This window comes from Nyctereutes procyonoides, unplaced genomic scaffold (genome assembly GCF_905146905.1).
Source record: "Nyctereutes procyonoides isolate TBG_1078 unplaced genomic scaffold, NYPRO_anot_genome, whole genome shotgun sequence".
Classification (NCBI taxonomy): domain Eukaryota; kingdom Metazoa; phylum Chordata; class Mammalia; order Carnivora; family Canidae; genus Nyctereutes; species Nyctereutes procyonoides.
In genome coordinates, this window is record NW_026575041.1 from 16,822,150 (window position 1) to 16,836,688 (window position 14,539).

A 14,539-nucleotide genomic window follows, 5' to 3' on the forward strand; every position below is an offset into this window, starting at 1 on the left:
GTGTATCAATAATTAGAAAAAAATTAATGGAAAAAACTGTCTGATTAAAAACATAGTATGTCAGACTGAGTAAAATTAGCTATGTACTATTTTATAAAGATTGACTTGAACATAACATCACAACTAGCTCAAAGTAGCAAAACTAAAAAAGAAATACTAAGCAAATATTGACTTAAAAGTGATTTTATCTTATAAAGTAAATTTTAGGGCAAAGTCAAAAACCTTATTAAAAGATAAAGAAGGTCACTATCTAACTGTTTCAATTTACCAACAACTCTAAATTTGTTTTTATCTGTTAAAGGAAAAGATACAACAGGCCCAAAATGAATTTACTTGTACTGAGCCCCACTTCAGCAACCAAGACTTAATACCTAACCTTATGCAGTTTCAGCCTCTCCCAAGAATGTAACCCTTAACTAGTCAGTCTGGAATGACCTGGTCAGCACTGATGAGGTAATCCACCCACATGACCCCTTCTGTCCCGTAAAGGACAAAGATCAATAAGGAAAAATACAGGAAAAGCATAAATAAATAATATAAGGAGTGAAAAAAAGAGGCGTATCTATAGATGCTGCACAGATTCAAAAAAGATAGGAAAATACTAGGAAGAGGTATGCCAATAATTCATAGCTGGGATGAAATCAAAAGATGGAAAAAACATGAAAATTGACATAAGAATGCATTTTTAAAAACCCAAAGAGTTATATAACATTAAAGAAATTGATACTTCAAAAACTCCCACAACACAGAGCACCAAGACTAACTGGTTTTCCTTTAAGTTTCAAAGATTAAAGTGTAAGATCATTTAAATATAACACAAACTATTTCAGAGAATATTAAAAATTCAACTCATTTTTTAAGGCAAGATATGATCTAGAAATTATAACCCAACAAGCAAATTGCAAAAAAACAGGTGAAATGTGTAGTGAATATATATGGATAATATCATTATCATTAGGAAAAGGAAAAATTACATATTTATCTCAAAAAATATCCCACCCCCCAAAAAAAATGTTGAACAAATGAAACATAAATTTCATGACAAGAACTCTTAGTAAACTTGGAAAGGAAGTTTTTTGTTTTTTTGTTTTTTTTTAAAGGAAGTTAATTAACATCACCTAATAAAGGTCACAGCAAGTATAAAAAAATTTTTTTAAAGATTTTATTTATTTATTCATGAGAGACAGAGAGAGTGAGGCAGAGACAGGCAGAAGGAGAAGCAGGCTCCCTGTGGGGAACCCAATGTGGGACTCGATCCCAGGTCCCCAGGATCATGCCCTGAGACAAAGGCAGATGCTCAACCGCTGAGCCACTCCAGGCGTCCCGCAAGTATCAAAATTAATGGGGAAACATTAAAAACCTTTCCTTCAAGTTTGGATATCCCTACTTTTCAACATTTTACATGGTCCCGGCCAGTGCAGTGGTACAAAGAGTGATGGGAGACCAGGAGTAACCGTCAGCTGACATTATATTAACTAGAGCATCAAATATTTTCCTTTTCTGAGGCAGACAGAACCTAAAATGAAACCATGTCAACCACCACCTTCCAAAATTCCCCACATACTCCATATGGCCCATAATTTTTCTGTGATCCACAGAGGGTGCAAAACTTGTCTGAATCATTGAGAAAGTTTATAAAAGAAACTGTAGTAAAGTACAATAGAAATCCATATAGAAACAAAGTCCCTGCATCAGCAAGTCTTTCAGCCAAGGGAGCATTCAAGTTGGTCTCAATTTGCCCCTATGGTAATTTTCAATTTTACAGCCTCTGGACAAGTGGATTTTAGAGCAAGTTTATGAGTTATTTTAATAAGTAGGAGAAATTTATAAGATCAAGGAAACAACTTTTTTTGGGTGACTTTATCAAAGGTAGACTATATACCAGAGAGCATTGCTCAACTTTCCAAAATTCACCAAAATAACCTCAAATTATGTATTCAGAGTATAACTACAATAACTTTGGTTTACAAATTTCTATTTCTATTTTTACCTTTTGTGACATAGAAAAAGGCAGTATAGAGTTCAATCTACATCATGTTATCTCTATATAAACAAAGATACTGTGTCTGTATGTATTTAAAATATTTCTGGTAGAATCCACAGACCACTAGTGGTATTAATTGCCTGTGGAAGAAGGAACTTGTGTATGTTGTGCTGGAGAGTAAAAGTTTACAGTTCACCACAGAGCTCAGCTCTGAATAGTCATGATAATTAAAGTACACTGGGAGATGGTGATAGTACAAAGGGTGATAGTGCATTTGCAGGTGGGACAGAGGGATGAAAACAGTTGAATTGTTGCAATGTTGATAGATAACTCCTGAATCTGAAACACAGCATTTTTTTTTTTAAGAAATAGAGATAATTAGCTACAAAATCAACTCCTGGTTGTAGTAAAATAAAGGAAGTTTTCAACTTTTCGTGTCCCTACTCCTGGGCTCGCAGAGAAGCTATACTTGAACATTTACCAAGATCAAAATGACTTGGCAAAACTTTAAAGTATGGGCTCTATTTCTGCCCCCAGCACATATTGTACCTCTACTTCATTAAAAAAAAAATAAAAAACAGCCTAAAAACAAAGAGAAGCTTTCCAAACATAAGGATAAGAAAAAGAAAGAAACCTCCCTACTTCCCATAAGATTAAAATCATGCAGACTTGCACATGAAAAAAATAAGATAAAGTCTGTAACTTTCCAGAATGTTCTTTGTCATGATGATTTCTCACTCTTTCTCCCCCTTCCCTTTTTTGGGAGGCGGGGGTGAAGGGAGTGGTTAGCCTTATTAGTTTTATTTTTTAGTAGTTCAGAAACTAAAAAATCTGATCCCTACTTAACAATGTCATAATTCAATCAAGATTTCTGCAATACAAACATCTTAGAATACTTTCACTTTGGTCATACCCCACCAATTTATGCCCATAAATCTAATTCAATCTTGTTCTTTTCAATTTGAATAATACTTGCTTTTTACAGTATATTTGTTTTTTCCACATGATACCTTGCTTAGCAGCCCTTGAATCAACTTAGAGCTTCCTTTAGAGGTTTTGTTTTGTTGAATGATATCCTTTAGAGATATTCTTTGTTTTAAGTGAATATCTGTTGGCTCCAAACTGGTAATTTTAGGTAGAAAATGTGTTGTTCATTTTTCTTTCTTTTCTTTTCTTTTGATTTCTTTTCTTTTCTTTCTTTTTTTCTTTTTGAAAGACAGAGTGCATATGCCTGCATGTGAGGGAGGGGAGGGCAGAGAGAGAGAGGGAGAGTCTCAAGCAGACTCCATGCTGAGGGCGGAGCCTGACGTGGGGCCCAATCCCACAACCCCAAGGCCAGGACCTGAGCTAAAACCAAGAGTCAGATGTCCACTCAACTACCCAGGCACCCCTCTGTTCTCTCCTTTTACAGGTCCTCACATAGACATCCAATGGGTTTGTCTCTAGAGTATTCTTAATCCTGAAGGAGTTGTTCTTCAGAGACCCAGCTTCATGCAAGGGGGTCTTATTAGACTCCATTATTTGAACTGGTCAGTCTAGACTTTAAACTTCTGTGCCTCTCCTTTGGCTCTAATGGGTCCAACTAAGGCAAAGGCAGACTTTAGAGCAGTCTCTCAGTTTTCTCAGTCTTCCTGTTTTCACAACGCAGAGTACTAACCACTATACGATCACGGCCCCTGTTTTCATGTCATTCTTTTGACTTTTGAGTATTCCTTACCCCCCCCCCGATTTGATGATACATTTAAAAAAATTATATTTAGTTCAGCAGTTTTAGTTCTTTTCAGGGTGAACGTTGCTCTGGGTATCTAGATACTATTTGGTATGGATCACTCCAAAATGTAATTTTTTTTTTTATGGAAGTGAATTTAGTGTTTAATTTGTTGCTAAATAATTAACAGTATTAAAAGAGACTAAGATTACAATACAATACTACTTTTTATTTGGGTGTTAAAATTTTCGTCCTACAAAAAAGATTTTTTTTCATCCTACATCAAAACCTGCTGCTTTGTAGATCCTCTCTGGGTCTGGGGCTTAGTCTTCTCATGAAATCATCACAAGCTTCTAGCACAGTGCTGAATATTTGATATGTACTTTCAGAATACAAAACACAAAACCTTCTACTGACAAAAATGATAATGCACACTTTTCCTTGTTTGATGGTAGTAATTAAACTTTACCTGACTTAGTTTTAAGTATAATATTTTGTTTTTCTAGATTTTCAACTCATCGTTATTTGAACCACCTCCTCCAGGATATGAAAATGTTTCAGATGTTGTGCCACCTTTTAATGCCTTCTCTCCGCAAGGAATGCCAGAGGTAAAAGTGCAATGCAATAAAATAAAAATCACAAACAGAACCCCCTCATACATTCAGGCAATAATTAAACAGTTATAATGAAATTTTTGATATAATCCAAATTTACCCCTTTTACACAGTTCTTAATGAGGAAAAGACTATTTATTAGTTTTATCAACAGTTTTTAAAGATAAAATTTACTACAATAAGATGCATAAATCCAAAATGTACATTTATTGACTTCTGATAGATGTATATACCCGTGTGATCCAAATCTCTTAACACACAGAATATTATCACTTCAGAAAGTACCTTTGTGCCCTTTCTCAGTCGGTACCACACCTCTTGCCCCCTGCTGGGCAATCCTTTTAGTTTTTTTTTTTTACCATTGATTAGTTTTGCCTATTAAAAAAATTCATATTGATAGAATTGTACAGCATGTAATCATTTGTCTAGTTTCTTTCACTAAGTGTAGAATCTGTGAGATTCACGTTTTAACTTTTATTTCGTTTTTTTATTGCCAAAGAAATAATTTCCATTGTATGAGAATGCTGCATTAATTATTACTGTTGCATAGCACTGATTAGTTTTCAAAGAATTTGCATCAGAGTATTGTCGCCATTTTCAAATGAAGAGTATGAATATCCATTCTAGAAAATTTTGTGTGGTCTAGTCTATAAAGCAGTGTTATCATAAAGCATAATTATCATCTGAAATTCTGTGGTTAGTCCCCAGATTCTTGCCCAGTACTTTGTTTTTTATAAGAAAGCTACATTTGAAAGAGTTGGATATAATATATTAGTATCTTTTTAAAAGTTGTTCTCCTATTATAATATTTGATAGTAAGTAAATTCAATTTTGGATGTATTGGGTTGAAGTGCCTGGGATATATTTACAAGAAGTTGTTAATCCATAGGTATATTGAAGCATCACTCAATAGAAGTCTCTTTATATATTCATGAGAGACAGAGAGAGAGAGAGAGAGAGAGAGAGAGAGAGAGAGAGAGGCAGAGACACAGGCACAGGGAGAAGCAGGGCCCCTGCAAGGAGCCTGATATAGGACTCGATCCTGGATCCTGGGATCATGCCCTGAGCTAAAGGCAGATGCCCAACCGCTGAGCCACCCAGTTGTCCCCTCAATAGAAGACTCTTATTGGAAACATTCAAAGTAAAAAATGTGTTTTTAGAATGAGTATCTTAAAATCTGTCTTCACCAATTAGGATTTATTGCAACAACATAAGGATGATTTAATATCAGGCAGTGCCATATTTTTAATAAATAAGAGAAAAAATACCATTTTTATTTTCAAATGTATGGGATTTATTAACTTATTTATAATTTAAAAACTCACAAACTTAGAATGAAGGAGTATCTTCTGTTAGTTGTATGAAATTTACTTCAGATGAATGGTTTTACATCTTAATGATATATTAGAAAAATTCTTTCTGAAATTTAGCACATGAATAGAATGCTTGCAATCATAACTATCTCATAATTATAACATGGGATAGGAATGAGACATATAAAAATGGAAATGAGATAGTTTATTTTATTTTTTTTAAAGATTTTATGTATTTATTTGACAGCGAGAGAGAGTGAATGTGAGAGAGAGGGCACATAAGCAGAAGGAGCAGCAGGCAGAGGGAGCGGGAGAAGCAGACTTCCCACTGACTGGGAAACCCAACACAGGGCTCTATCCCAGGACCCTGGGATCATGACCTGAGCTGAAAGCAGATGCTCAACTGACTGAGCCACCCAGGTGCCCTGAGATAGTATATTTTAGATCTCAGGCGTACTGTGGTCACTTAGACTTATTTTGCAGATTAAGGTTCCTTACCTTCATGGGCCCATGTATGATCCTTACTTTATTTTCTCTTCCTTTCATCTCTCATCCTTATTCTCAATCTCATTCCTCTCCCCCTGCCCAACGTATTTATGTCCCTAGCAATGCATATATTCCTTTTTGTTGTTACAAGTGAGGTTGCTCATCTCTAAACATTTATTTATTAGCCATTCCGGGGTTTATTCTGTGCAATGTCTAAGTATAATCTTCTCATTTTCCTGTTGAATTTTTAGCCTTTTTCTTACTAAATTTAAGGGTTTCTTAAATGTTTTAATTATTTATTTCATATTGTTTAAATATTACAGATACCTTCTCCTAATTTTCACCCATTTGTTCATGTTATCTAAGCTTCTCTTTATTTATTTATTTATTTATTTATTTATTTATTTATTTATTTATAACACAAACAGGGGGAGAGGCAGAGGGAAAGGAAGAGGACAGGAAGGCAGATGTGGGGCTTGATCCCAGGATCCTGGTGTCACAACCTGAGCCTAAAGCAGATGGTTAACTGACTGAACCACCCAGGTGCTCCAAGCTCCCCTTTATTAAAAAGATATCTTTAATTTTAATATTGCCCAATTATTCTCCTTATGCTTTTGTATTTGGGTCTTCTTTATTAATCCTTTTTGTTATTTATGGTGATATATCTGAAAAACCAAAACATACAAAAAATACTAATACATCATTATTTAAAAATAGCATTAATATTATCAGATTGGATTTAAGTATATATGGGCAAATAGTGTATAATAACATGAAATATAACAAAACAATATAATTTACAATAGTTCTAAAAGGGGCATCTGGTGGCTTAGTGGTCAAGCGTCTGCCTCAGGGCATGAACCTGGGGTTCTGGGATCGAGTCCCACATCAGGCTCCCTGCAGGGAGCCTGCTTCTCCCTCTGCTTGTGTCTCTGCCTTTCTTGGTGTCTCTCATGAATAAATAAATAAAATCTTTAAAAAAATAGTCATAAAATTTAAAGTATGCTTTAGACGTCTTCAATGAATGTGAAGTTGTTGAAGAACACTGTGAAATTTATTGAGCAGCGAAAATGTTATGTATAAAGAAACAGATTACATTTCTAGATGAGAAGACACAATGCTATATGGAGAAAATTTTACCCACATTAGTTTGTGGCTTTAATATATAATCAATTGAAATCCCCAAATAATTTTTGGACCTTAACAGAATTATTCTACTCATAAGAGTCATAGAGATTATTAACTCATTTCTTTCAAGTGCACTTAAACTCTTCTAGATTAATGGGAAAATAGAGCCTGTGATTCTGCATAAGATTCTTGTTTGTGTCGAATATTGGATGAGTTTGTTGGTGGATGTTCTTCCCTGGATCACCTGTTACTCAGCCAGTGCAACATTAATTCTTTTTAAAGTTATGTCTGTCTGTCTGTATGCTTAAGATAATTCACTCTAAGTAAGCTTTGGATCTACATCTGAATTTTCTGGAGTGTGAAATACTGGACTCTGCTTTAGGCTATTTGAAATGAACAATTTGACAAGGTCTTATAAAAATCTAATCTACTGGTTCTCAAATTTCATTGTGTACCACAATTACCCATAAGACATGTAAAACACCAGTTCTAGTTCCCATTCCCTTGAGTTTTGGTAGGTCTTGATAGTTCATGTCTAACAAGACCATAGGTGACACGGATTCTGAGGTTTTAAGAACCATACTTTGGGAGCCACTGGCCTGGCCTCCCAGTTTGGTTTCAATTAACAAGAGCAGGAAGATGGAAGCTTGCAAGAAATGGAAAATTCTAAGCTGGCAGTGCAAGATTGTATTTATTCCCAGTCATAGAACAATGGTACAGTGTAAACTTTACAAGAAGGTCATTGTCTGAGAACAAAGCTTTTTCTTCTTTTTTTTAAAGATTTTATTTATTTATTCATGAGAGACACACACACACAGAGAGGGGAGGGCGGTGCAGAGACACAGGCAGAGGGAGAAACAGGCTCCATGCAGGGAACCCGACATGGGACTCCATCCCAGGTCTCCAGGACCATGCCCTGGGCCGAAGGTGGCGCTAAACCACTGAGCCACCCGGGCTGCCCACAAAGCTTTTTTCTAAGTGACAGTGACAACTTGTGTTTGTGAAGTGACCAGAGGAATATCAGTCACGCTTGTTTTCATTTTCAAAGTATACTGTCATGTTTCAACTAATGTCTTCTCCAATCCTTTCTCCATCATAATTTGTTTTGTGAGGATTGCAGCTTTATCGACATATAGCCACAATTTACATGTATTTAAGGATGTGGTCATCCCAAAGTTAGTGATATTGAATTAGGTATAAATTTCAAGCGAAATTTGAAATTTCGATACTAAAATTTGAAATTTGATACTAAAACGAAATTTGCTGAAATCAGATTGGTTAATAACTCTAGTCACAGAATGATAGTGAGCTCCAGAGAGGCCTGACAATTATAAATTGGACATACAGTGCTGTCATTAATATTGCATTAATATTGGATTCCTTGAGGAAGAAATAGAAGAACTAAGTATTATTGCTTGAGGAAGAAATATAAGAGCAAAAAGTAATCCCTTTACTGAAGCAAAGATTCAAATGCCACCTTCTCAGGAGACTTTTCCTCTTTTCATTTAAAATTGCATGCACCCATGTACTAATTTACTCTTTGCCTCTTCAACCTTGAAAAAATTTTCTACAGCACTTATCGCTTTTTAATATACTGTATAATTTACGTAGTTATTGCTTTTATTATTATCTTATCTACCTGCATTTCACATGAATGTAAGTTCCTCCAAGGACGGGGATTTGCTGAATCCCTAGTTTGTAGAACACTGTGGAGTCCATAAGGATACATTTTCAACAAGTTTGTCAAAAGAATCCCAGAAGTAGCTTAGAAACAACTTTATTTTGGTATCTGTCATAAATTTGTTGTGAACATGCTATGAGAAATTAGCTACATAGGGAAACAATAAAAATAAAATAAAATTATAGGATACAAAAAGTTGTCCAGCATAGGGACTTCAAACTAGGAGGGGTGAAGAGTTTCCAAAGGGAGATATGAGATCATTTTAAAGAAATCAGTTTCCTCTGCCAGTTTCTCAGTTTACAGTTACATTGGATTGAGAACTAGCCCATGGTCAGGTCCTGCTGGTACTTTGTCCCCACTTCCTTGTTTATAATCATTATCCTCAAATGAAAGACATCTCTCATCCATCCTAAAACAATAGGAAGCATATCTCTGAGTCATAAAAATCTCTGAAGTTCTGGAAAAAGAGACAATAGTGAAAGATTCTAACAGCTGGGCAACAAGTGATTTGGCAAGTCAGATGGTTTGCAATTAGACAAAATCAGATGAGCCTAATTGAGTGTCTAGCTGACATCATTAGAATTAACTTGGATAATAGATCAGTGTGTGATTTGGGTGTTGTAACTTGGAAGGAGATTAAGTTACTTAGTGAAAATTCCATAACAAAACTTCTTTCGTTCCCATCTCAGTTTCTCAGAAATTATGTCTAAAAGCAAGAAATGTGAATAGAACTAATGTGGAGTCGTGTCTCATTCTAGCTATAATTTATTCATGCAATGACCTAATGTTTTAATATCTGATAACATTAAGAGATATAGTTCAAGTAAAATTTTATGCTTTGGCATTATTTACACACATTTGTAACGTTGTCAGACTCAGTTTGATACTACTAATAATTAGCTTACTCCTAAAACATTTTCTTAGTGCATACATCCGGTCACAAGACATCGTAGAACATTCAAAATTATATATGTGTATATATATACACACACGCACAAATATATACACATATATATATACACACACACAAATATTTACACACACAAATATTTACACACATACATATACACATACACATATACACACACATATATGTGTGTGAGTGTGTGTGTGAATTTATATATATTCTTAATCAAGGTAAGTTTGGCAGTGATCAAGAAAAGACTTCCAAGCATTCCCAGTTTCTAGGTGACAGAAGTTGAAATGGAATGTAGCATGCTAGATGTTAATTAAGAAATGTTCTCTTGGGATCAGTAGTTTGTGTCAGAGGAGGGAAGGGCAGCTGGATTGAGCAGAGGGAACAGTGACTCTCACTGCCAGTTTAGAGACCGCCTCAGCTGACCTGAAGGGCAGCTCTGGAGTCAGTAGAGCCCTTCAGAACTGTCTTGGGCTGGACTAAAATGTCGAAGGCTTTATACTCCCACATGCATCAATCATGGACTGTGTGTCATCCTAGAAAGGGGCATGACTTTGAGCAGGGTGGTTGTCTGTAGCTGAAGCAATTCCTGAAGAGGCTTGGGAACTCAAGGCTGTCTGCAGAGAGCCTTCCTTGCAGCGGGAGTGAGAATGTCTTCACTCAAGGCGAATCTGGGCAGCACATCCCAATGTCCAGGATAAATATATTTTACTTTAGAGTACAATTCTCTGGGGAAAGGTGGACAAAATAGAAGCTCAAAGAGAAAAAGGATGATACAATTCTGACTGAAGAGTGTCTTCCTGTATTTTTTAAATGGATGATGTTGAAGAATAAATCAGTATAGAGTGTGTATTCCTTTGGATACATACAAACGTGATGTACAATTGCTTTTCAAAATATCTGTACTTATAATATGCTGGCAATTGCATTTGTTGTAGCAACGTAAGGGTATGATAAGCAATTTTAGATATTAAGTAAATATATGAAGGAGGATGTTGCTTTTCAAAATTAATTTAAGGAAGTCGGTAAGAAAAAACTGGAGAACACTGGTCTAATCCATCAGGTCATTTGCAAATGAGAGTACTGAGACTCAGAGATGTTATGAGACTTGCACATGGTCATACTAATAATAATATGAAACCAGAGCCGTAAAGCCATTATATTACCTGACCTTTCTTCCTTACCTGGTAGTTATGGAGACCCATTTGTGAATACTTCTAAGAGAACAAAGTTCTTGTCAAGGGTTTCTTAACCTAGAGTGCCTGGACCCCTTCAAACTGTATGCCGCACTGTATATACATATAAATTTTGGGAGAAAACACTTCCATGGCATTAGAGCCACTCTAGTAGAGGCATATAAACAAAGCTTACTATTAAATTCATAACATCTCTAACTCAGCCAATTGCCTGAATTCAAGTTCATTTCTCCCTTGAATCTATTCTGTGAAGCTCATGTTTTTCTGACCCTCTTGCACCTTCTTGCCTCTTCCCTCATTCAAAGATGTGAAACAATCCTCCAGCAGAGAAACCTCCTTGTATTACATATTACTTATACTAAATCATTCCTGATCTCAACAGGGTGATCTAGTGTATGTTAACTATGCACAGACTGAAGACTTCTTTAAACTAGAGAGGGACCTGAAGATCAATTGCTCTGGGAAGATTGTGATTGCGAGATATGGGAAGATTTTTAGAGGAAATAAGGTAAAAATAATTTCTTTTTCCATTTTTCTAAATATAAAAAATCATTTCATATCTTTACATGTGTAGAAACACACCCATAAAACTTTCTGAGAACCATGATCCTCTCTTATCCTTGACATGCCCACGTTATGGGAAGGACACATTTACTAGTGTATAGACAGGGGCTTTAAATTGGGCCAGTGGTGTTTGGATGAATGTAGAAATTCAGGGAGAACAGAACAGATTTCTCCACACTTACAAATCATGTGTGTAGTCTACATAGAAGCATTCATTGGATTTGTTGTTGCTATCAGTATCTTTGTTTTCAATATTGTCTTTGAAAATATGTACTAAATTAAATTTTAATGTGAATTGTTATTATAGGTAATCAGAGAAACCAAATTATACATAGCAGTTTTTAAAAATTACTATCACTTGATCTGTTAATTTTTTTCTCTTTTGTGAGAACTTAAATTTCAGTCTGGCCTGTGGAGTTTAATTACTTGCTTCTTGTGCTTCGAGACTAGTGGAAGAAACAGCAAGTACTTGCTATCAGTATTATGGACATTTTCCAAATCTCAGGCTCTGAGGGATGATCCATCCCCAGAAACTCATTTTATTTTATTTTATTTTATTTTATTTTATTTTATTTTATTTTATTTTATTTTATTTTTTTCTAGAAACCCATTTTTAGAATTTGAAGTAGGAAAAAGGAAAGCCAGTTCTCTGTGAGATGTCCTTTGTTGTAGGTCTAATGATTAAAGATTGGAATAAAGTTTGGCTATTCATTTAAGTGTAATTTCAAAAAAAAATTGATATTATCAAATCTGGAACAACCAATCTGAAATAAGAAACACACTGTGCTTTCCAGGTTAAAAACGCCCAGCTGGCAGGGGCCAAAGGAGTCATTCTATATTCAGATCCTGCTGATTACTTTGCTCCTGGGGTGAAGTCCTATCCAGATGGTTGGAATCTTCCTGGTGGCGGAGTCCAGCGTGGGAATATCTTAAATCTTAATGGTGCAGGGGACCCTCTCACACCTGGATACCCAGCAAATGGTAAGTGGTCAGGCCTTAATCATCACAAGAAACTTAAAAACATTTTGAAGTGATTTTATTAAGGGATTTCCAAATGAAGTATATCTTTTTAAAATTCTCTTTGCCTCTAAGAAGTAAGTTAGAGTTTCAAACCCTGAAAATTATTGGATTAGGTCCCTTATCTCTTATTTGGAACCCTTGTGCCTGATGGGTTTTAGAATTCAGATATTTAATAGTAACATGATGCTGGCAGCTGGTGGCTCAGTCAGTTAAGTGTCTGCTTTCCGCTCAGGTCATGATCCCAAGGTCCTGGGATCAAGCCCCACTTTGGGCTTCCTGCTCCGTGGGGAGGCTACTTTTTCTTCTCCCTCTGTCTGACTTTCCCCTGCTTGTTCTCTCTCTCCTTCTCTGTCAAATAAATAAAATCCCTTTAAAAAATTAATATTAAAAAAAGTAACATGGTGCATATACCATATATTGCCTAACACCCTAGAGGCTGGGATATAATACAGGAAGAAGGTATGTAAATATTTTTGCTATAAAATTTATGAATAATCGTACTAACAGAGGTAAATAATAAATGATAAACAGTATGAATAACCACATATCTGCTCAAGTTAGATTTTTCTGTCAAATGAGTTTGCATTATATCAGGTTTTTGTTTTTGTTTTTAAAGATTTTATTTATTTATTCATGAGAGACACAGACTGAGAGAGAGAGAGGCAGAGACACAGACAGAGGGAGAAGCAGGTTCCATGCAAGAAGCCGGATGTGGGACTCAATCCCGGGACTCCAGGACCACGCCCTGAGTCGAAGGCAGACGCTCAACTGCGTCTGATCAGGCGTTCCTAGATCAGGTTTTGATGCCAAGTAAATTCCCTCCAAATCTATGGTTTTTATAGATTTTGGATTTCCTAGTTGGAAATAGCAATAAGGAATAGCACGAAAGAAATTTATAAACCCCCGAAATGGCACACTTAAAATATAGAGTCCAGGGGTGCCTGGGTGGCTCAGTCAGTCATGTGTCTGACTCTTGATTTCAGCTCATATCGTGATCTCATGACTGTGAGATCACGCCCTATATCTGGCTGTGCGCTCAGCACGGAGTCTGATTGAGATTCTCTGTCTCCATCTCCCTCTGCCCCTCTCCCTGCCCCCCACCGTAAACAAATAAAATCTTTTGAGAAAAATAAAGAAATAAAATACCAAGTCCAAAAAATGCTTATTGCATCTTTGCTGTATAAACACAATAGTGATAGCTTTCTAGGGGTGTTTCCTGAATGACCGCTCTTACATGTATTAAGAGCTACTGGCTTTGTAGTATTACTGCCTCTCTGCTTGACAAAGGAGGCAAGGGAGACAAGAAGATGATCTGCCCAGATCGCCACACCACTAAATGAGGGCTTAGAATTTCTCTTTAGGCAGCCTGGCTCCCAAAGCACATGCTTGTGTAAGGCCGAATGTTCCCCTGTAGAACTATAGTTTGATCACTAACAAAGGGAACCCATTTATTTTGAATGTTTTCAGCTACTTGATAACATTTACAAAAATCTGTTAATCGTTGAGTTGTTTGTATGTATGTTTTAAGGATTTTTATCTATTTATTTGAAAGAGAGCGAGAAATAGCACGAGCAGGGACAGGGGCAAGGAGCCTGATATGGGGCTCAATCCCAGGACCCTTGGGTTATAACCTGAGCCAAAGGCAGATGCTTAACCAACTGAGCCACGCAGGCACTCCTGAATTTTTGTGGTTTAAAACTAGTTAAGGTGTATAACTAGTATAAAATAGGCCGTCAAAGTATCTGTGGCAGATTCCTATTTATTCTTCATCTGGTTTTTCTGTCAAGTCGTAGACTCCTTTAAAGTTTATGTATTTTGGCTTTATAAATCTTTTTGTACACTCTCTATAGTATACTGTCATAGATTTTTTAAACAATTCATATTATCCTACAATAAAATCACATAAATATACCTGAACTTCACTTACTT

The 14,539-nt window shown here is 35.9% G+C and overlaps 1 protein-coding gene across 1 annotated transcript in view; it reads left to right on the forward strand.

The window, feature by feature from the left end:
* Positions 1-14,539, forward strand: part of FOLH1 (folate hydrolase 1) — a 65,849-nt gene that overhangs the window by 11,970 nt on the left and 39,340 nt on the right. The window contains exons 4-6 of the mRNA XM_055320837.1: positions 4,199-4,300; positions 11,409-11,534; positions 12,385-12,571. Coding sequence (XP_055176812.1) covers positions 4,199-4,300; positions 11,409-11,534; positions 12,385-12,571 — 415 coding nt within the window. The remainder of the gene's footprint in view (positions 1-4,198; positions 4,301-11,408; positions 11,535-12,384; positions 12,572-14,539) is intronic.